At 48.4% G+C, this 23,604-nt stretch overlaps 1 protein-coding gene across 4 annotated transcripts in view; it reads left to right on the forward strand.

Moving 5' to 3' along the window:
* Gas7 (growth arrest specific 7) overlaps window positions 1-23,604 on the forward strand; it is a 227,564-nt gene that overhangs the window by 170,508 nt on the left and 33,452 nt on the right. For 3 of the 4 annotated variants that reach the window (XM_032913742.1, XM_032913743.1, XM_032913744.1), the window contains exons 3-4: window positions 6,185-6,265; window positions 20,118-20,203. In XM_032913742.1, the coding sequence (XP_032769633.1) occupies window positions 6,185-6,265; window positions 20,118-20,203 (167 nt within the window). The remainder of the gene's footprint in view (window positions 1-6,184; window positions 6,266-20,117; window positions 20,204-23,604) is intronic. The other variant, XM_032913745.1, reaches the window with a different exon arrangement.

Genomic DNA, 23,604 nt, shown 5'->3' on the forward strand with positions numbered 1-23,604 from the left:
TAAGTTCTGACCTTCTGAAACCATGTGAGACAATAAACAGATCATGTTTTCAGACGCCAATTTTGGAATAATCAGAATCATGCAGTAGACACCTAATAAGCCTCTCCCATGTCTTTCTTTAAACACCTCTTTCTCATGAGGTTTTCCTTGATTGTTGTATTAACATAGGGGAGGAAAGATTTGTTTTGGCTCCTGGTGTCAGAAGCATTATCTTCATGGCAGGGCAGCCTATAATATGACCAACAACAGGAAACAGATCAAAGAAACACACAGAGGTGGTCAGGTAAGACATAGCCATCAAGGATGCATACCAGGGGCCTACATCACTCAAGTATCACACATATACTCACTCACTTGCGCGCACGCGCACACGCACACACACGCACACACACGCACACACACACACACACACACACACACACACACACACATGCACGCACACATCTTGCCTGCTACCTACTGCCTCCCAATAATAGCATGATTTCATCCATGGATTAAGCCATTCACTAAGTCAGAGCCCTCGTGATCTAATCCTCATTGGAAACCATCTCACAAGCATGTTCAGGCTTGCATCCTGGGTCTGCAAACACACATTGCAGGGAAGCAGTGACTGCAGATCCAGCATCTGACACACAGTGACAGAAGATGTCCTGGGTCAGGGTGTTGGGGCTCCTGAAACCGTGCTGGGATCACTTACACTGCTCTGGGGAATACCATTGAGCTGGGCAACTTGAGGGAAGCTACTCCTGACTAGGGAGGGACTAGAAGGGAGATCTTAGGGCTGCCACATGCCTAAGCCTGGTCACACATACTGCTGAGACCACCGCTAAATAAGGGGCAGAGCAATTGCAAGAAGCACTGAAGGGCGGTTGGGAGGGAGCTCAGTTGGTACAGTGCTTGCCTAGCACACACCCAGCCCTGGGTTGGGCCTCCAGGACTACATAAATTATGGTAGATCATGTCAATAAATTTCAGCATTTGGGAGGTACAGGCAGGATGATCAGAAATTCAGGGTAATCTTTAGTTATCTATCAGACCAACATAGGCTACATGGGACCTTGTCTTAGTGGGGGGGGGGCCTACTAAAGAATGAAAAAGGAATAAGGAGGCAGGTAGAAGAGGGCTTCAAAGCTTGTTCCTGCTGTCTATCACCTGTTACTTAGCTTAAGGCCATTGAGGGCAGAAGAAAGCCACCACACAGGCCTGAAGATGAACAAAGCCATTGGAAGGAAGGATGAAGACTACTTGAAGACACAGAGGTTTGCTAGTGGACCCTTAGCAAATACTCAGGCCAGTGGAGAGGTCCAGGAGTGTAGCTTCCCCAGTGGGGTGTTTGCTCCAATGCAGGCAGGCTCAGTCTTAGCAAGGGACACAAAAGCCTAGAGTCCACTAAGTCAAATTAGTAGCTCCCACCTCGCTCACTGTCTTAATTGTTTAATCATTACTGTATTAATGTATTAAACATTAAATGTTTAAGCATCATTGTGGTAAATTTTAAATGCACTATTGTATATAAAGGAGTATTGTATTGAACTTTGAAAGCTGAATTTAACATCATAGCATTCAACTTTTCAATTACACTCTCTTCTAAATTTTGTTCTCTGAAGACAAGGCCCTGTAAGCCGCTGTGAGGGAGCAGCATTCATGGCTGTTGGCATAGGCAGGAGTAAACAAGCTCCCTGGATTGGCCTTGCCCATGCCCAGTTGTCTACACATGTCTGGCTGCCCTGGTTTCAGTGAGCAAAGTACGAAAGGAGTGGGTGCCATTAGGAGAGTGTGTTCTGTGGGAACTGCTCTCCATCAGTGTGTTGGGTGGGAAAAGGGTCCCTGGGGAATGGCTCACTCCTTTCATGCTGACCTCACTGTAATTTACAGTGTCCAGGGCCTTTGTAACAACAGCCACCTCAGGGTCCTAGCAATGGAAGCCCAGAGAATGCGGAAGAGCCTTGATCTGGTCTCTCTGTGCTCTTAATCATCTCTTCAGTCTTGCTTGGACTAGGTGGGAAAGCCTGGTCATTATAAGCAGATTATAGGGTCTTCTTTGCAGAAAACCCAGAAATGGCTTCCTCCCTCTGGGTGGTGTCACTTGTCGTAGTCCTATTGGTGGTGTGATCCTTCTGCCAGAGTCCCTGTGTTCTCTCCAGACACTCAGGCCTCTCCAGTTTAGCTCTGTTCCTTTACTGCTCCAAGCTTGCAGTGGTCCTCAGGTCTTACATAGGTCAGATCCAGCCAAGGCCAAGAGACAGGCTGGGCTGTGGCTTCAGTCAGAGGCTCTGCTCCTACAGAAGCCCAGCCGGAGCATCAGGATGTAGCACTTACAAGGACTGGGAGTTACCAGAAGGACAGAGGCTTTGACCAGGAACCTCTTGGAGAGCAAGTATCTACCTGCAGGCCAGCTTCTCTCTGTGGGTTTCAAGACCCTCACAACAGCCTCCTGAGCTACAAGGTACCCTAGCCCAGTGGCTCTCGACCTTCCTAACACCGCGACCCCTTAGTTCAGTTCCTCATGTTACAATGACTCCATCCATAAAATTATTCTGTTGCAACTTTATAACTGTAATTTCGCCACTGTGTAAATCAGAATGTAAATACCTGTTATGTAGAATATCTGATATGCGACCCCCACGGGGTTGCAACGCACAGGCTGAGAAACACTGTCCCAGCCCCTCCTCACAGCCTTCCTTGAAGGGAGCCAGCAAGGCCCACAGCTGCTCAAGTTCTACCTCGTCTCCTCCTGCTTGGAGGTGGGGCTGAGCCTAGCTTCTCAGGGCTGTGCCTTTCTTTCTCTCTGCTTGTTAGCAGCTTGTGGTTTGCAGGTACCAGAAGGATGGGTGGGTGAGGGCAGGAAGTAGGACCCTGAGGTGGCCAGAAGAAATAGCAGAATCTGTACGTCAGCTGGAGACGTGAGTGTGTGAGGTGTTCCTCCTCCTAAAACAAGCTCAGCGGCCTCAGCCACCAAAGGAACAGAATCAGCAACACAGACAAATGGGACACGGTTCTCTGGGGACCTTCCCTGAGCTTGGTGGAAAGGGAAGGTTTATCCCCAGAGAGTTGAGGAGCACACCAGGTGGGGGTTGCCCGTGTACTAGCACAATGTCCAGCCATGTTGGCTGGCAAGGAACCATTCGTGAAGGAGTGAACCAGCCACGGCTGCTGTGCTAAAAGACAAAGTACAGATGTCAAGGTGAAAAATCTGTGACCATCCAAGGGCTGGAATATGTGTGCTGGGCCCTGGCTCAAGCTCCCAGACAAATTTGAGGAACGTGCCTGTACAGAGGGGTCAGCAGGAAGGTTGGTAAGATAGAACCCTGGGGGAAGACAGCAATCAGTCAACACTGGTACGTAAAGCCTTCTGTAGTCTTACATAGAGCTGGGGGAGGGGCACCTCAGAATTTTTACTCAGACCTTTGACCGCCCCACACTGACTAACATTTGTATGTGCACCTCTGTCTCCTACCCACCCCAGGCATCACCTTCTGTGAGCCAGCATCCTGAGAGGAATTCATTGGTGAGCAGCATTAGGGAGGAGGTGCTAAGTGGCCACACCCATTCTCATGACATTTTTGGAGAGCAGACAATATCTGGCCTAGAGAAAGAAAGTAATCTTGGAAGTCTCCATGGAAGAGGAGGCGCTTTAAGATTTCTTAAATGCTCAAGATAGTGATTAACGAGCGTGAGAACAGGCGGAGAACAGAGGAGGCTTGTTCAGATATCACCAGGGCAGGCTGAGTCTGCCTAGAAGGCTATCTAAGCAGGCAGACAAAGACAGGACACTGCTGCAGCTTGCTGGGAGGATGGGGTTGTCCTCTGTCATGTTTGTATCTGGTTCCGGAGGAGGAGGTGATTACAGGTGAACAACTCAAGACAAGAGCCAGGTTCTGGGCCAGCAGTCCACTAGCTCTAGGGCTGGGCTACAGATGCCAGAACCAAGAGGCAGGAAGATCAGATCATGTGAGAGAAGCAAAGTGACAAGGACCAGTGGCCTGCTGATGGGAGGGGCGTCTCAGGCCCCCAACCAATTTGATGAGGGGAAGTGGAGCAGATGGTTTCTGCTTTTGGATCTTCAGTTGGGGGAAGCCAGGAGGCCAGGGCTGACCCCTAGTGATGCTGTAGACTCAGGCAGCAGTTTGACCTCCAAGCATGCTGACCCCAAGCAGGTGGACTTCCTTACAGGGGAGTTAGGTTAGAGGCATGTCTACCTCCTAAGGAAGCTCCCCCTTATCTGTGGTGCTGGCGGTGGTACCCAGAGCCTCCCATGCTAAGCATGAGTCCTCCCGCTACCTCACCTCTGTTCAAGGATGTCTCCTTCTCCCTCTCCAGATGGCCTTCTCCTCTCCGGTGCATCCTCTCCCTTTAAGCAGGAAGGGATCATGTTATCCTGTTTAATCAACTCCCTGGAACCCTCAATCCATGCTTCCTAAAGCACAGAAGTCCAGGAAGAAGCTGAAGGAAGAACCCAAGTTAGAGTCTCAATCAGGGGAAGCCACCGGAAGGGAGCTATGTCTGCGTCCTCTGAAACAATTAACTTCTCAGTGATAGCTTTTATTGGAAGTTTATGTATCTACCCATATTTTTGTTTAATTTAAAAAGTAACATTATATCTGAAGTGTGAGAATGTGGCAGTGCCTCCTTTGAGTGCTGATACTGTTGCTGTTGTAAAATTTGCTTTGAAGAAGGGGAAACCACTGCCGTGAGTACCTGAGGAATTGGTTCAGATTGTACTGGTCACCAGAGGCAGAGCTGGGGTGCTGATGCCTTCACTTGCTGCCTTCATGGAGCTTAATGCCTGGGCTTTCCAGCCCTCCCAGAGTGATCTGAAAAGAGAGTCACATGGAGAGATAGAGAGAGTGTAAGGAGATCAGGCTCTCTCTTTCTCCCAAAGACAAACATGCAGTCAGCAGTCACGAGCGTGCAGTGGCTCACATCTGTAATCCTGGCACTCTGGAGCCTGAGACAGGAGGCTCACTGTAAGTCTGAGGCTAGGCTAGGCAAGACCCTCCAAAAGCTACCAAGAGATCCCCCCAAATAACAAAAAGAAACAGACACATAGATACCAAATTGCAGGGAACACCGACCTCTGAGGGTGGGATTATGGGTAATGCTTGTTTCTTTGTGGCATTCTCAAAGTGTGAATAGTAAGAAAGGGTTTTGTTTGTCTCCAGACAGAGTCTCACTAAATTTTCCATGATGGCCTTGAATTCACTCTGTGGTCCAAACTTTAAAAACTTGTTTTATTACATCGTGTACATGCATGCATACGTGTGTGCATGCTGACATGCGTGCATGCATGTGCTTTTTTCATCTACCTTGTGGGTTCCAAGGATCAAAGTCAGCAAGCACTTTTACCTGCTAAGCCATCTTGCCAAGCCCAGGCTTTAAACTTTTCATCCTCCTGCTTCAGCTTCCCTGTGTAGGGATTACAGACACCACACCTGACTTAAAAAGGTTATTATTTTACCATCAGATAATATTGTAGGAAGTCCACTCACAGCCCTAAGCTCTGGGGGACAGGAATAGAGCTGGAGTGTTGGTTAATTTCTGATCAGCCTGTATAGCTGAGTCTCAGGGGAGTTAACCAGGAAGACCACTGAAAACTATAGTTTAACCAAGACATATGACTGTCGTCTGCACGGGTGGGGGGTGGCTGAGATAGGAGAATCCTATGTCACCCTGGCTACATGATGAGACAGTGATTCTAAAAACAAACTACTAACTACGGACAAAGTGATAGGGTCTGAGGTGCCTGGGGCTCCCCCATCGACCGAGGACTGTCTTTCTACAGATCAAGGTTCTTTGCTCTGAGCAAAGAGGTTTGAGGTTACCATAGGCTTTGAGAAGAAATGCCCATTGTACAACTGGGGATTCTGGGACTAGAAATGGGAGCCCTAGGGACAGAAGTAGAGAGGAATGAAGGGGGTGGGTAGAAAATTCCAGCTGGAAGCTACCTCCTCAGGTCCACCATGTAGAGGAGGGCCTTGGCTAAGGGATGCTCTGTCAAGAGAGGTAAGGTTGGGGAGTAAGGGGCATAGGCAAGAAGCACACTCCTATGGGGCTGAGGTAAGGAAGGAAGGTGTCCTTTGGTGTCCCTCTTCTAAGAAAGATGCCTGCCTCTGGCTCACTCTGCTCTGTAACACTTGGGCTCCATCATGGCAGTCTCAAACTGATCTTGTTTCTCCTTTGACAGAGACCACCTGGGAATGTCCCAGCAGTTCTTCTGGGATTTCAGCCAGCCCTGGCCCTCACAGGGGCTCTCTGCCTCCAACAGGTAAGAGCCATTCAGCAGCTTGGGATGCGTGGGAGGGCTGTATACTCACATTCACCGGGAAGCTGAGATTGTGGGTCCTGGGTCCTGAAACTTGCTGTGTGCTATGTTGTAAACCAGACCTAGAGATGGTCCAGGCCATGTCCCTGAAGCCTGCTTCCCAACATGGTGGTCATGCCCAAGCAGGACCAGCTGCAGCTCTGGGAATCTAAGGCTCTCAACTGAGGCACCTAGGATGAGAGTTGGCTGGGTGAAGTCAGGGATCAGAGATCTTTCCAGATGCAGGACAGAACAGCTCCACATGGCTCTCATCAGCATTGAGGAGCAGAAAAAGGAGGTTGAGTTTTACAGGGGAATTTTTGAACAGAATGTTCTGGAAAGGAAATGGGCTTGGTTGTTAGGAAGTGTGCTATCTGTAAAGGTAGCTGAATAGCCTTGTTTGAGGTATACATTCTTATACTGGGTATGAGAATTATCCAGAAATGTCTCAGGATCTAGTTATGAAGAGGGTTACAGGGCTCGGCAACAGGGGAAATAGTTTATTATTTCCCCTGTATTTTCCTCCTCCAGGCAGCCTTCCCTGACTACCCTCTTTGGGGCCCTCAACCTCTCAGTTTGTATCACAGTGTGTGGCCTTAGTGCATTCCAAGTTGTTCTCTCTGTCAAGGCTCTCCTCCCATGATGTACTGAGGGGCAGGACCTGGGTTCTCCTAGTGCTCTGGTCTCTACGTCTCCACACAGATTCTGTCTTCATTGTTGCATGAATTCACAGTCATCAGTTGCCTCTTCAGAGACTACTTGGCACACACAGGCTTATTGGGGTCTTGTGCTGTTACCTGTAGGGAGTGGAGCACTGGGTGAAGTTGGCTTGGACCTCTGCAGAGGCCTGGGTGTCACAGACCCTCCATCACCTAGAAGCCTGTCAAGAACACTCCTTGGCCCAGCTTCAAGTGTGCTGGGCCTCTAGGAGGTTAAGAAGAGTGGGGAGATAGTGAAGAGAGTCAGAGGGACCTGGGCAGTGGCTGCCCACACCTCAGCAGCTTAGCATGGCGTTTCCCAATTCTAAGACCATAGAACCCTGTACAACCAGCTCCCTGGCAAAGGGGCTTAATGGTTCATGCTCTCCTTGGAGGTTCAGACAGACACGCCCTGTTCTGAAAGACACCCTGATGTGCCACACACTTCATAGGGACTCCCCCTGTGTTCATTCACAGCATGTCATGTACTTGCCAACCTGCCTCATCTCAACTCTGAGAGGCTCTCCCTTCCAGGGAGCATTGGGCAGGGTCTAAGACTATCACAGGGAAAGGCACCCACAGGCGTCTTCTAGGAAGACTCCATGGCTCTTGCTAAGTGACCCAAAGGGCACAGGAGAGCCCCACAGCAAAGACTCCTGGACTTGCAGGACCACAGTGAGAGTTCAAAAACTATTCTGAGGTACAGAACATCCATCCAGCACTGCCCACAGTAGGGGTCTTGGTCTTTCAGCTGTCTCTGGACCATGCATGGTCCATGAGGACAGGGACAAATGTCTTGCATTCTTTGGTTTCACACCCATTTTAGTGTGGGGCACATCAGCTACATCATATGGTCAAGAGTGTATCCCAACTGGATGTGAGGCCTCTTTTTCCTGTTATTTAAAGTCCACGTGTGTCAGTGATCAGCGGCAGTCTGTAATTTGGGAGATTGTTGCTTGTTTCCTGGGGTCTTGGCCATGGTGCTTCTCTCACAGGCCTCGTTTTCATCAGTCAAACACTAGTAGCCCAGAGGGTGACCATGAGAGGGCCTGGCCTGACTTCATGATTTCCATCATGTTAACTGTGGAGCACAAAGATACGTCAGCTATCCATTGTTCCTCTGCCTCCCTCCTACTATCGCCTCTACACCCGATCTCCACCTCCCACCCTACCATCCACCCCTGTTCTAATTTCATTCTGTTGCTGTGATAAAACACTCCTATCAAAAGTAATTTAAGGGAGGACAAGGGTTTCAGCTTACAGATAACAGCCTGTCCTTGAGAGAAATCAGGGCAGGAATGCAAACAAGAACTTGAAACAGGAACCTTGGAGGACCACCGCTTGCTGGCTTTCTCACTGGCTCATGATTAGCTAGCTTTCTTACTCAGCCTTGGACCACCCGCCTAGGATGGTGCCTCCCACAGTGGGCTCAGCTCTCCTCACTAATTATTAATCAAGCCAATCTGATCTATACAGTTCCTCAACTGCGGCTTCCCTCTCAGATGACTCTAGACTGTGTCAAGTTGACAATTAAAGCTAACTAGGATAATTCTCTACCCCCACCACCATCATTCTCCCTCTGTCCATCTCCCACCCTGCAAACCATCATCTTCCCTTCATCCACCGTGCTCCCCATCATCCTCCCCTTTTCCACCCTCCTCCACTTTCCATCCAAACATCCTCCCTTCACAGACTTTCACCCATTCTGTATCCCCACCCCCACCCTCTGTCCATCCTCCCCCGATTCTCCATCTTCCCACCATCTTCCCTCTGTCTACTTTCCTTCATCCACCTCCATCCCTCTTCCATCCTCCCCATCCATTCTCCATCCTCCCTCTGCCTCCCGTCTTCCCTCCATCAACCCTTCATCTCCATGTACCGTTCCAGTGAGAACAGGGTCTGGCATACGTTCTAGTCTTCTTTCCTTATGTTCAAATCAAGTCTAGTCAATAAAGAATGAAGTGGCCACTCTGTTTCTCTGTAGGGGATCACAGAGTTCCCCACAACCTCCAGATCTTTTTCTCATTTAGTTTCATAGAGACTGAGCGTTATTGTGGGAACAGAAACAGACACAGTAAGGACCTGAGGTTGCTTCAGAGATGCACCAAATCCTCAGGCTCTTGAGGATGCAGCCTCTTGTCATGGACACCCAGCAGGGCCAGGTCTCAGTGCTTTCTGTTTTGTTTGTTTCTGTGAAAGTCACTGAGGCGGTGTATTAACTTCTTTAATTTTTAAACTTTATTATTATTATTATTATTATTATTATTATTATTATTATTATTATTTGTGTGTGTGTGTGTGTGTGTGTGTGTGTGTGTAAGTGTGAGTGCCGGTGAGTGTGCCACAACATCAGAGGTCAGAGAACAACTCTGGGGAGTTGGTCCTGTCCTTCCCCTGTGACATCCAGCTATCATACTTAGATTGTCAGGCTTGCCCAGTGAGTACACTTCCTGGCTGAGCCATCTGGTGAACTCTGTCAACCACCTTTATCCCCAAGTATGCCACTGTTTCCCCACTCCGGGAACAGACACCCTGGGGCACTTGAACAAAGAAGCACAAAGGAAATAGGCCAGGCAATCCCTGCGCACTCTGACGAGGAGTGAAAGTGGGGCACTGTGACAGTGGCTGGGGAATCAGAAGACCTCAGCCAAGAAGAGACATTTAGGACAAGATTTGGGGACAGTGATAAGGTACGGTTGGGGAGCGATGGGAGAGGCAGTGACTCTGGCCAGAAACAGCCAGGTCAAAGGTGCTCAGGCAGGAACAACCTCAGTCTCCTGAGAGGACTTGAGAATACGAAGGGGCCAGGGAGGGAGGGGGTCAGTGCTCTGGACAGGAGGGAGCTGGGGACAGGGTCTGCTAAGCCAGGTGAGCTGAGAAGGGAACATACTGGATTCCATGCTGCCTGTGGAGGTGGAGGGGGGCAGACAGTGGCCAGGCTGCACTAACACTTGGCTCTCTGTTAGGAGGGGTAGGGTTTTACATCGTGAGTGTGTGTGTGTGTGTGTGTGTGTGTGTGTGTGTGTGTGTGTGTGTGTGTTTACGCGCGCACGTGTGTGTATGCGCTTGCCTGTGAAGGGGCAGTATAGAAAACCCAGTCACATTTCCTGACCACAGACATCCCTCTGGTCCCTCCTGAAGGAAAACATGGGACACGGAACAATGTCGGGGAAACCGCAGAGTAAACTCACCAAGCTGCATGGGGGTGGAGGAGTAGGGGTGGGGAAGCTCAGTTTTAATTCCAGGGGCCCTCCTGCCTTCCATGGGATGAGTCTGTTTCACTCCTCTCACTATTAGTGAAAACAGCCAGGTTCCCAGCTGGGAAGGAGAGATCTACTTATAAACCTGAGCCCTCAGAACCCATTCTTCTTTTTAAATCTTGGGTGATATTTACAGTGACTACTGAGCCAGGGACCTGGCCCACATTGCTTCTTTTCATGTCACCAGAGTTAGGAGGCCCTGTGGATTCAGCGGCTTTACTAAGGTTGCCTGCTGCCAGGCTTTGTAAATGAAAAGCCATTCAAACCACAACAGGAACTCCTGAGAGCCTTTCAGTAACTGCTGGTAACATCCAAGTCCCTCTCTGGGCTGGTTTGCACACATTGTGGAAGGATTGGTTTGTGGAGGGCGAAATAGTATGGGGCACGCGGGAAGCAAAATGGAGTAAGGCAGTGAGTATCATGCTGAGTCGCTTGTAGGCTAAAGGACAGCAGAGAGCAATGCTGCCCTTCCTATAGGGCTTGTGGGGACCGTGAACGTGGTCTGCATCTCATGCTCAATGCTGAGGCCAATGGCTGCTTGTGTGTCTCATGTGACAGTATGTCTGAGAAACTAAAACTTTAACTTTCATTTAACAACTTTAAAAGTCTTTTGGAACAATTGCATGCTTACAAACAAGTAGAAAGAAAAATAGCAGAGCAAGTCCCCTGTACACTCTTTCCAAATTCAGTTTTGGGGAAGGGCATGGTTGCATTGGACATGGGACCCAGGGTCTCATATATGCGAGGCAAGCCTTCTACCACTGAGCTGTTACAGTCTCAGGCTGCCCTGTAGAGCCTCGACTCAGTTTCCCCTGTGAGTGTCCCCCCACAGCCAGAGTTCCTTTGTCAGAACGAGGAAGCGAGGCTCGTGTGTTACTCTTAACTAAATGTCAGACTTCACTTGGATTTCATAAGATTTCCTTGGATTCACTTTGAAGCCCTGCCCCATTTATATTTTATTTAAATTCAGTTAAAAAGCCACCTGCAGCCAGCGGTTGGTGCATCTAACAGAGCCCCTGTATTGAGTGAGCTCCCGCCTGAGCCTCCGGCCTGGGGGGTGTGCTGAGCTGCTGTTTTTTCTTAAAGAAGGAAACACCTACCATTTACAAAGGGTTCCCTACCATTTACAAAAACTGCCCTGGTAGGACATAGGTGAGAGTGTTTGGGAAAACAGGGTTTAGAGACAGACTTTGCCAGCCTTAGGGATCGGACCACGTTAGGGGTCATCTTCAAGTCTCTGGAATCCCAAGGGGATCCAGGTACAGGGGAGATGCCCAGGCTTACCAGGACCTGCCAGGGTTTGGGAGGAGCCTGTGAAGCAGTGAGCCTGGAGAGTATGTAACAGCTGTCTCCCCTGAGCAGAGACCCTTAAGGGCTCCCAGCCAAGCGCTCAAGCTCAGCCCTAGGTCAGGGAGCTTGAATCCCCTGCCACTCAGGAGCAGGGCTCTCATACATCACAGACTAACCAGTAATCAGGCTGAAAGCCTGCTCCACAACCTAAATCAGACCTCCCTGCTTTCATCAGGCCAGGAGAGCATGGTGCTCCCTGTTGAATGGGCTGCAAAGCCTTTAGAACCTGTGATCCTGGTGTTTGATGAGGCTGATTCCCACCATGTTGTCCTAGGCTTTCACCTGATCATAGCCATAGGAGAAAATGTACCATGAACTTCATCTTTAGGAACATAATCTACATCAGACAGCCAAGACAGACAGTAAGGACCAACTGGCCAGTTCCAACTTTCTGGAACAAATGGTCATTCTTGTAAAACTATTCTTCTGAATGGCCTAAGAGAGTCTCTGAATTATCTCATCAAGTGGTGTTGAAGAGGCACTTGCAAAGCATGCTGGGACAGAAGGGAGGCAGAACTGTGCTCACTTATAAGCAGGGTGCTGGCCTCAGAACCCACTCTAATGTCTCCTGCAGTTACAGTTGTGTTCTCAAAGGTGAACTCCATAGTAGTCTGCATCATTGCCCTAGATGAGTCTGTATTATAAGTCAGTCCCTCTCCATCTCCCTCTCCCTCTCCCTCTCCCTCTCCATCTACCTCTCCCTCTTTCTTCCCCCCATTCCCTTCCCTTCCCCCCACTCTGTGTGTGTGTGTGTGTGTGTGTGTGTGTGAGTGCTGGATGCTGCTGTCCATGATATCCATAGTACATAAGAACACACATAAAGAACTCCCTTAAAAGTGATGTTCTATTACAGCTAAGGAAATGTCATGGTGACTCACTATGTTTAATGTAGGTGTGAGTGGATGGACAGATGGATGGACGGATAGATGGATCAATAGATGGGTGATGGGTATGTAGAAGGATGAATAGATGGATGATTAGGTAGATGATGGGACGGATGGACAGATGGACAGATGGACAGATGGATGTGAGGGAGGGAAGACAGGAAGAATAATAGATGGATGGATTTCCAGAACAATGAGGCCCACAGCTCCCAGCTTTCTTACCCAGAGGAAGGATAAATTCCTACGCTTATTCCATCAGGATGGAAAGCTAGGCCAGAGCCTGAGATGTTGCATGAGGGTGTCCAGGGCTAATCCTCTGTTCTTTTGTTTTCTTGGGCAATAGAAACCTGGAGGCTGGGGTTTGGGAAGGAAATTTCCGTAACAGGAAGTGGGGCTGAAAAGAGATGGAAGGGCTCCTGGGAGGGTGAATTCCAAGTGGCAGAGACCGCTGGCTTTGTTGCTTAGACTCTCCATTTTTTTCCGTTCCCTCCCTCCCCGCTGTCACCTCCCTCCCCGCTGTCACCTCCCTCTGATCATCAACCTCCTTCTCCATTTTATCCGAGAATCTTTCTCTCCCACTGTTCATCTCCCAAGCCCGGTCTGACTAGCCATGAGGCAAAGGTCACTGTGTGGGTGCCTGTGTTTATATTTATTTATGAAGTTACTACAGTTGTCAACCGGTCGGAGCTCTCCATTCCCCTTTTAAGTCACGAAAAGCCCTGAGCTGGGAGTTTCATGCTTTTTCTTACGTCCCCATTCCGCTCTATGCATGTTGTGGCTGAGTAATCCTTGACCAACTTTACTTCCCCCTCAGAGGCTCAGGGTCCAGGAAATCTCCATGTGGGTTTCATTTGTCCTAAGGCCAATGGCTGGTGCATTAGGAGCCCAGAGGAAGGATGGGGATGCTCATAGGCAAGGGCCCTGGGGCTCTCAAGGGCTTTAAAGGGCTCTCTTTCCACTGGTGAGTTTTCTGAATGTGCCTGCCTGGAGTAAAGAGGCATGTAACACGGCAGGGTCAGAAGGGAACTGCTGTGTGGGGAGAAATGGTTGAATGGAAAATTAGTTTTTCTTCCCAGTAATTGTTTTGACATGAGCAGTAATTAGCCAACAGCTGACAGACAAGAACTAAAGAGAGAACGAGAGGCCGGATTAAAGGCAGGATGCCTGGGCATTAGCTGGCTCCTGGCATGGCTGAGAGCCAGGGGAGCCAGGGTTAGGCGACAGGATGCAGCTTATAGCATACCTAGTGATTTCTGGGAAGGGAGTGAGTGGGGGTCAGAAGGGCCGCCTTTGCCCTCAAAGAGCTGGAAAACAGCCCGGACTTTTAGGGAGTCAGGGATATCAAAGACAGTGGTAAGGCTACCTGCTCAGAGAGCACGTGTTTTATTTCATCGCTAGACTGAGCGATGATTTGTCTCTGGATAGAAATTGGTCAGATGTTTCTCGGTCCCGGAATAACTTGTGGCTTGCTATTTCTTTAGAGCTTTAACGAGTTTAGCTCATGAAAGCGTCTGGACCTGGTGCCTTTTAGTGGACGTGCACTTGGTAAAGGTCTCCTCTTCCTCCTTTTCCTCCTCTTCCTCCCCGTCTCTTTGTCCCTCCACTCCTCCCCCATATCTCCCCATTTTGTCCCCTCCTTCTTCCTCCCCTTCTCCTCCTCCTGCTTCCCCTCCATTTCAAGTGTTCTTGAGATCACTTTGATAATTTGAATCTTATGGAAAGTTTGGATTTTATTAGACTGTGATTAAAAATCATGTGCTCTTGCATTAAAAAAAAAAAATCTTGCCTGCGTTTGCTGTGCTTAAACGTTCTAATTCCTCATTCTAAGCCTTTGTGGTCACCCTCAAATTAAGTCACTTCGTCTCCTCTTCTTATGGCTGTTGCAATCCCTACCACACCCAAACACACTCATGCACATGCATACACATACATGGGAAAGGGGAGAAATAGCAGGAGTGCCAGTTCTAGGTCGCCAATGTCATTCCCATCTCTCAACATTAGTTTCCCTCACCGGCCCTGCCTCCTGTTTCTCTCGCTTTATTTTGTTGGTCGTTTAATTTATTTTTCTCCAAGATCTTTAGGGGGAAATGTTTAGTCCATTTAATTTTGTCCCTTTGGTCTTGGTAATAGAGTAAGTAAGGCTATGAATTCTCCTCACACTGTAATGCAGGCTTTATCCATATTCTTCCTTACTCCTGTCTAAATAACATGTAATTATGACCTTAAGTTCTCTTTTAGCCTGACAGTCCTTAAGAGGGCCTTTTCTTAAGTTTCCGACTATCTGGAAGTTTGAAGGTTGGGAGCCTCCTGTGCTTATTTTTCATTATTAATATCTCCTTTTACTGTGTTCTGGTCAAAGAATATGGCCTGAATCATTTATGCCTTTTGCTATGCACTGGCAATTTATTTGCGGCTTAAGCATGGCTAACGGTTTGAATGTCCCATGGCTTCTTGGCAAATGTCCCCTTTGTTTATAGGGAAGGATGTTTTACCCATGTCCTCCACTCAGCCCTTTACATTAAATTACACAGATCTCCCTTGCCTTTATGCCCATCTATGAATCAGTCCCAGAGCTCAAGAAGTGTGCCAAGGTCCCCACTGCCGTCTAATGCTTTCTTTTTGAGCCATGCTATTCCCTATGTGGGTTCACCTTGCAGCCCTCCAGCTCCAACCCACCAGCGTGCTAGGACTGCAGGTGAACCACGATGTCCAGCTCCACCATCTGTGTTCTATCCATTTCAGCACTGCCCTATTTGATAAGCAAATTTTCTCTGGTGTCCCACTTTGGCGGTGGGTATACTGTGGCTGACGTAATAGCCTTCCTGACAGAGCCACTTGCTTCTCTGAGCTGGTTCCTTCAGTCTCTGATGCTTTCAGAGTCTGCGTTTTCTTCTCTGGCTGCCTCTCTCATTGAGTTGATGTGATTATTTGGCCAACCATCTGACGGCTGAGAGGAGACCATGGCTGGGGAGCTGGCTAGGCTCCTCTCTAAGCACTGAAAGAGGGACCTGCTATCTACCAGTTTCTCTTATCTTCGTGTGTGTGCGTGTGTGTGTGTGTGTGTGCGTGTGTGTGTGTGTGTGTGTGTGTGTGTGTGTGTGTGTACAGATGCCTGCTGAGCCTTCTTCATGAGTCTTGAGCTAATCTTACAGATCGAGGAGAAACCAGAGGCTGTTGGCATCGCCCTGCTTGGAAATGGCCCTAGGTTGTTACTGTAAGACTGACTACAAACCCCAGCATGCAAAGGCTCTCCCTAGAAGAGTCTTTGCCTGCTCACTGTCCATGGTTTGCTTCATCCATGACAACTCTCCATTCTAGGCTTCGTGTCCCTTAGCTAAGATGCATTGGGAGCAGAAGTGTTTCTGATTTTGGAATTATTCACATATACATAAGGAGACATTTGGGGGGATGAGATGCAAATGGAAACATGAAACCCCGTGAAATATTGTATAATTTCCCACAATATTTTAAGTTCTGTTTCATGGCATAGAACTGTCTACTTGTGATGCCATCTATAACACTCCAAAATTTTGGGGTTCTGAGCTTCACCCCACTACCTTCCTTGCCACTGAGGCAGAAGACCTGACAGAAATAACGCGTCCGGGACATACCGATTTTGGCTTGATCTCTCAGAGGGTGTGGGTCCACACAGTAGGGAAAGCCTGGTGGAGCTCACAGCTGAGGGATCTGGATACTGGGATTCCTCACATCTTCTCAGTGTAGCTGAAAGTAGGGGGTGTGAGTGACAACTGCAACTAAGCCAGCAACCTTCAAGCTCTGTGCCCCAAGCCCTGGGATGGGTATGTGTCTCCCAGCTAGGCCCCATGTCCCAAAGGTTTCATGGCCTCCCAGAACAGCATTCACAGCTAGGGACCATTATTCAAACCCATGGGCCTGTGGGGGCATTTTACATGCAAATGGAATGCCCTGCCTGTTGTCAGCACTGGCAACGTTTAGATGTGTTCTTTTCTGCCTCCTTCTTGCAGAATTTCTGGAAGAATCATGAATTGAAAATTACTTCCAGCATCGTCCTGTGGTCCTCCAACTGGTTTTTGTATGTGTGTATATCCATTGGCTGCCTCCCCCAGCCTGGGGCATAAAGACAGCTTAACTCTCAGTTTCCAGAGATGGTGCAAGCTGGTGGTTCTCAGGGGTTAAAATCCAGCAAAAACATCAGCCTCCCCTCCCCCACCCTTCCCTACTCATCCTTTTAAATTGTGTATACTGCCTACATGAGCATAGGTACTGTGCATGTGTGGTGATGCCCACAGAGGCCAGAAGAGGATGTTGGATCCCAGGAACTAGAAGTGAGCCTACATGTAGGGGTCAGGAACTGAACGCAGGTCCTCTGCAAGAGCTCCTTAACCTCTCGGCCACCTCTCTCCTTTGCCCTTTCCTTTTTAATAAGGTCCTGTGAAAGATGCAAATCTTTTTCCCTCATGACCTCCTTGGGGGTATTCTAACTAAGCAGATTTGGAGACTGTCTGGAAACTCACTCCCCCCTCCCCCTTCACCAAAGAGAAATGGCTTCCCCAGCTCACGGATCTGGGAAAGATTGTGAGCCCTTGAGGTCAAGAGTGGGAGCAAGGCTAAGGCTTGAAACTGGCTGTGACAAGTGTGTTGAGCTTCAGCAATGGGAAAACAATGCAACAGGACTTCCCCTAGCTCTCGAAAGGAGGCTTATCAGCACACAGTGGGGATATGAATGAGTTTGCCCCAAGAAACACATGTTCTAGAGGGGCGGGTGTGACTTTAAATCTTAAGTGTTTGTAGGGTGAGTGGTGTGTGTGTGTGTGTGTGTGTGTGTGTGTGTGTGCACATGCACACACGCACATGCACGCGCATAATATGTGTTGTGTAAATATGTATTAGTCTGTGTGGGGTGTGTGGGGTGTCTGTGGTATGTGTGTATATGTTAGGTGTGGCATGTATGTGTGATATATGTATGTGGCATATCTGTGGTGTGTGTGGTATGTATGTGTATGTATTGTGTATGTGTGTGCGGTATGTGGATGTGGTATGCGTGATGTGTGTTTGTGTGTGTGTGAGATGGGTGTTTTGTATATGTGATGTGTGTGTGCTATGTGTGTATATGTGTATGAGCATTGTATGTGTGGTGTGTGTGGGAGCATGCGTGGTGTGTGGTACGTATTGTGGGTAGTATGTATGTGTGGTATGTGTGATATGTGTGTGGTGTGTGTTTTTGGTTTGTGTGTGTGTGTGTGTGTGTGTGTGTGTGTGTGTGTGTGTGTGCATGTGTGCTTCTAAGAAGTGAACCCAGACCCTTAAATATGCTAGAGACATTCTACCACTAAATCACATCCCCAGCTCTTTTTGTGTTTTTATTTTTATTTCTGCTTTGCTTTATTGAGATAGGGTCTCGCTCTACAACCCTGGCTGGATTAGAATTCACTATGTAGTGTAGGCCGGCCTTGAACTCACAGAGATCCACCTGCCTCTGCCTCCCAGACTCTGGAATTAAAGGCATGTGCTACCATGTCTGGCCCTTTTTATTTTGTATCTTAGTGATAAAACTTAGTGAAACGTCATCTCACTAACTTGCCCAGGCTCATCTGGAACTCACTCTGGAGCCCAGGCAGCTCTTAGGCTCATAGGATTTCTGCCTTATCCTCCTGAGCTCTGCAGTGACGGGTGTGAGCCACCAGGCCCTGCTTTTGTTTTAGGGAAGCTGGTGCTCATGTACTTGGTCATCATTTATTGAGTGGGAGAGCAGAATTTCATGACAGCTAATCCATCGCATCCTCTGTCCATTAACTAGTTGAACTTCTCCCAAATCTTAATCTAAAAATTTGAACACTAACATCTCTATGTGCTTTGGGCTTGGGAGCATGTACTAGTTACTTTCTGTGACAAAACCACGTGACAAAGCAACTTAAGAGACTGGTTTACCTGGGAAGGCGCTTGCTGTGCAAGCATGAGGAACTGACCTCTGTTCCCAGTATCCGTGTTAAAAAGCCAGTGTGACCATGAGTGTCTGTAACCCCAGTTCTGGGGAGGCAGAGAGGCAAGTGGACCTCTGGGTCTCGGTGGTCATCAGCTGGGCCTAACTGGTGAGTCTCAGGTCCTGATGAGAGACTCTCTCCCAAAATAAAAAGGCCACTGAGAAGCAACGTCAGAGATTGATCTAGGAACTCCAACACACACACACACACACACACACACACACACACACACACACACACACACTCACACATGAGACCACCACCACCCCACACCCATATATCATACCACACACAGCACACACACATAGTCACCACACACACAACACACACATCTCACACAACATATACACACTACCTTGACACCACACTCATACATCATACCACATACATATCATACCACATATACACATACCACTCCATACACACATCATACTGCACATACACACCACACACACAACCCACTCCCCTACATACAACATGTACTTACATACACACCACACACACATTCACATGCACACCACTCCCCACACACACACATATACCACACACATATACCACTCCCTATACACACATCACTCTCTCTCTCTCTCTCTCTCTCTCTCTCTCTCTCTCTCTCACACACACACACACACACACACACACACCACTGCACACATATACACCATTCCTCTATACACACCACACATATGTGTACACACACACCACTCTTCTATACACATCACTGCACACACATACACCACTCCTCTATACACATCACACATACACACACACACACACCACTCTTCTACACACACACACACACACACACACACACACACTCAAATGAGAAAGGAAGGGTTTCTTTTGATTCATTATTTGGAAGGATGCAGCCATTGTGACGGGGAAGGCATGGTGAGGGATAGTGATGCAGCTGGTCACAGTGCATCTGCAGTTGTTAAGCAGAGGGAAATGAAAGCCGGTACTAACCAGGCTTTTCTGGGGGGGGGGGCGCCCTGAAAGTCTATGAAAGATAGTGAGTCTATACATGCTCACACTTCCTTCAGTTAAACCTCCCTGGGAGAGTGCCCTCACAGTCACGCCCAGAGGTGCGTGTCCTAGAACTCCAAATCCAGTCAAGTTGAAGGGTGTCTTGGCATCTGGCTCTACAGATAGGGGCCATCCAGAGAGAGCAGGCAAACGTTCTCAAATTCTAAAAAGTCCAAAATCTGAACTATTTTTGATCCCTGAGATTTTTGAAAACAGATCTTCACCCTTACTTACAGGCCAGCATTCAGAGACTGAGGGTGGAGAACTCCCTTAGAGAGAGGAAGACGACTCAAAGGGCCAGGTGGAGGAGCCACCTGACTCAGGAGAAAGAGACAGGACCCCGGCAGCACCTGTGATGGCAGCTGGGTCTGCTGACCTGGGCTTCTGCTGATCATGCTTTTGAGAAGAAAGCCAGCTCCCCAAGAACTCAGTACACTGGCTGCCAGAAATTAGAGGGACGTCTCCATTCATCCCTAGCTCTTAGCTGCAGATCGGATTCCGATAGATGGCCCCTGCCACATGAGACCTCTTGCAACCCTGGGATTAGGTGGGAGAGAGAGGGCTGCTGTGGCCGGAAGTCGAAGGTGCCTGTCTGTGGCCCCCGCAGCATCTGAGCTGTGTCTCTGTCCCCACAGTGAATGGATACCACGCATCAGGGACCCCGGCGCACCCTCCAGAGACTGCCCACATGAGTCTCCGAAAATCCACCGGTGATTCCCAGGTAAGGGGCTACCAAGGGAGGTAGGGGCAGCTGAGAATCTAGCTCAGGAAAGATGTAGCTGGGGGTCAGGAACAATGGCCCTTTTCTGCTGTTAGTGGCAAGTATCTCGGCTGTCCTAACAGCTCCTGATGAGAGATGGCTTGCAGAATTGCAGCTCATTGGTTTTCTAGAAATTGAAGGTAATTTGGATGGAGAGATACTGATTATAATTGTCAGGGCAGAGAGATCCATTCTGCTACCCACATATCTAATAGCATCCAGGCTTCCTGTCAGGTTAGACGTGTGAGCCAGCCAGCCAGCCATTGTCCTTGAAGTCCTCTGCTGTGCCCATCCTCAGTCACCTGGAATGGAATTTAGGAATGTGACCATCTCATTCTAACCCAGCATAAACATGGCTATAGGACAGAAAGAATCAAGTGTTTTTATTTTTGTGACAGGACCTTATGTAACCTAGGTTGGCCCTAGCTTTTGATCCTCCTGCCTCCAGCTCCCAAGTGCTGGGATCACGGACATACACTACCACTCCCAGCTGGGAATCCGTTTTAAGATTGACAAACTGCTGTCTCATTCACCATCCCACCTGACACGTGTGACAACGTAAGATGGGTATCAAGAGCATTCTCATGAGCATGGGACCACAGAGGAAGCTCACGAGATTGAGTCAAGGGTCATGGTGGACCCAATGAAATGTCCTATGATTTCCTCATTTGCAAGAAGCGACATCTAAGTGCGTGTGCGTGTGTGTGTGCTTTTGTGTGTGTGTGTGTGTGTGTGTGTGTGTGTGTGTGTTGGAGTGGTCTCCTTACAAAGTATCAAGAAGAGCTTCTTAAGGAAGCCTCCATGCCCTGTCATACTTTCTCTGGAAGCAACATTGGCAGCCTACAGGGATACCTGATGATGGTGATAGTGATGGTGATGGTGATGGTGATGGTGATGGTGATGGTGATGGTGACTGATGGCCATGGTGTTAATATTGCTGAGAACAATGGAAGTGTATGTTGTGGCCTCTGTGTGGTCACCCTGTGCTCTGTGAGTACCATCCGCTAAGGTGTGACACCTATTTCAAGGCTGTTAAGCTTGGAAACCTAGTAAGTTGTCCTCTCAGGGGACCGAGCATTGATTGGACTCAGGTTCAGTGAAGTGTGGTGGAGAATTGGGGCTCAGAGTGGGACAGGTCTTTCATACAGGATCTGACGAGAACAGGGTGTGCATTCCCAGCCATCGCCCAGATACCAGTAACGGTGCTGTTACTGGAGACCATGTCTGTACAGTGGGGATCAAGGCTTAGTTAACACTACACAGAGCTGTGCCTGACTCTCTCAAACCACTGCTCACATCGCTTGTCATGAATCAACCCTGACTTCACATGTCCTGTTGAGCCACCAATAGCCCCTCTACCAGCTGGCCAGTGTGTTGGAAGGGAAAATGACTTGTCATCTGACCTGAGCATGTTTCTGAAGACATGAGCTACCATTGAACCACAACAAAATCATGCTGCTCCCCCAGCACCACGAGGAAAAACATTGGAAACAGCTCCCCATTCTTTCTTCCCCACTGAAACGTGTCTGCTCTGGCCTTCAAAAGTACTGTGAAGCTCCCACTCGGCCATTTAAAATGTGCATGCTGCTGGGGCAGCTTAGAATCCAGAGGCTGATTTATCAGAGCGCTGTAGGCCTCGGTCAGAGGGATTTCTCCTATTTTATCTGTCCTTGGAATATACTCAAGGATTCTGGGTTATATGTAAAGTCACTCATACAAGCATTATTTATACCTCCAGAACACTGGACCAGTCTAACTTCCAACAACAAAGGATGGGCAAAATGGTCTCCACTGCTGGACGTCCAGCCAGTTGGTGATATTACACAGTCACTAAAAAGCATCCTCCTGAGGAAAATGTAATGACTCATCACATTCTTCTAACTTAAATCAAATGGGAGGGCTGAAGAGAGGACTCAAGGGTTAAAAGTTTACTATTCTTCCAGAGCACATGCATTCAATTCCAAACAGCCGCACCAGGCAGCTCACAACAGCTGGAAACTCTAGCTGTAAGGGATGACACCCTCTGCTTATATCCATGAACACTTGTACTCGTGTGTGTGTGTGTGTGTGTGTGTGTGTGCACGCATGCATCCATGTGTGTGAGCATCCATGTATGTTTGCGTGTGCATGTGTATGCATGCTTGTGTTTGCATGTGTGTGTTTGTATGGAATGTGAGCATCCATATGTGAGTATCCATGTATGTTTGTGTATGCATGTGTGTGTGTGTTTGTGTGAATGTTAGTGTGTGAAGGTGAGCATCCATGTGTGGGAGCATTCATGTGTTTGGTGTGCATATGTGTGTATGCATGTGCATGCCTGTGTGTGTGTGTGTGTGTGTGTGTGTGTGTGTGTGTGTGTGTAAATAGTGTATAGTCCTATTTAGAAGAAGGAAAGCTGAGCTTATGAGAGGAAAGATGACTGATCATCTGTGGTGGCCTAACTGCATCTCAGACTAAGTTCTGCTTTGGAGACATTTGGTGGCAGCTCTGATTTTAATTGTTACCACCAAAGAGGGGGTGTTGGTGCATGTAGTAGGTGCAAGGTCGTCCACTGTTGTACTATGGTCAGGATGGCTCCTACAAGAAGGAATTGCCTAATTTGAAAATATGAATCCCATTAAGATTGTAAAGGCATGACCAGAGACCATAAGTAATTATTATTTTGTTTGTACTTTCCTCAAGTTTTCTAAAGTCAACACATTTCACTTTTATAAAAGACAGATATGCTTTTTTATTTAAGAAAATGGGATGTGGCTGTTGGAGAGATAGCTCAGGTGGTGAAGTCCTTATTTCACAAGCCTGAGGCCCCGAGTCTAATTTCCAGCACACACAGAAAAGGCAGGCCGTGATGGTGAGCCTGTAGTCCTAGACCTGGGGAACTGGACACAGGAAGATCAGAGGGCAACACTGGCCAGCCAGCCTGGTGCACTTGGTGAACTCTAGGGCAATGGCAGACACTGACTCAGAAATGAGTGAGAGAGAGAGAGAGAGAGAGAGAGAGAGAGAGAGAGAGAGAGATTAGGATTGACCTCTGCCATACCTCATGTGTGCCCACATATATGCCTATGCATACACAAACACACACACACACACACCACACACACACACATACACACACAACATACACAACACCACACCACACATACACCACACGCAAAAAACATCACACACACCACACACACCATACACACACATACACCACACACACACCACACACACACACCACACATACACCACACACACAAAACACCACACACACACACTACACATACCACACACACTACACACACACATGCACACGAGCACATACAGTTGATAAGGGATGTGTGGTACTAGGTTCCCAGGGATGGCCAACTCTAAGC

The sequence above is a fragment of the Rattus rattus genome, chromosome 9 (genome assembly GCF_011064425.1).
Source record: "Rattus rattus isolate New Zealand chromosome 9, Rrattus_CSIRO_v1, whole genome shotgun sequence".
Classification (NCBI taxonomy): domain Eukaryota; kingdom Metazoa; phylum Chordata; class Mammalia; order Rodentia; family Muridae; genus Rattus; species Rattus rattus.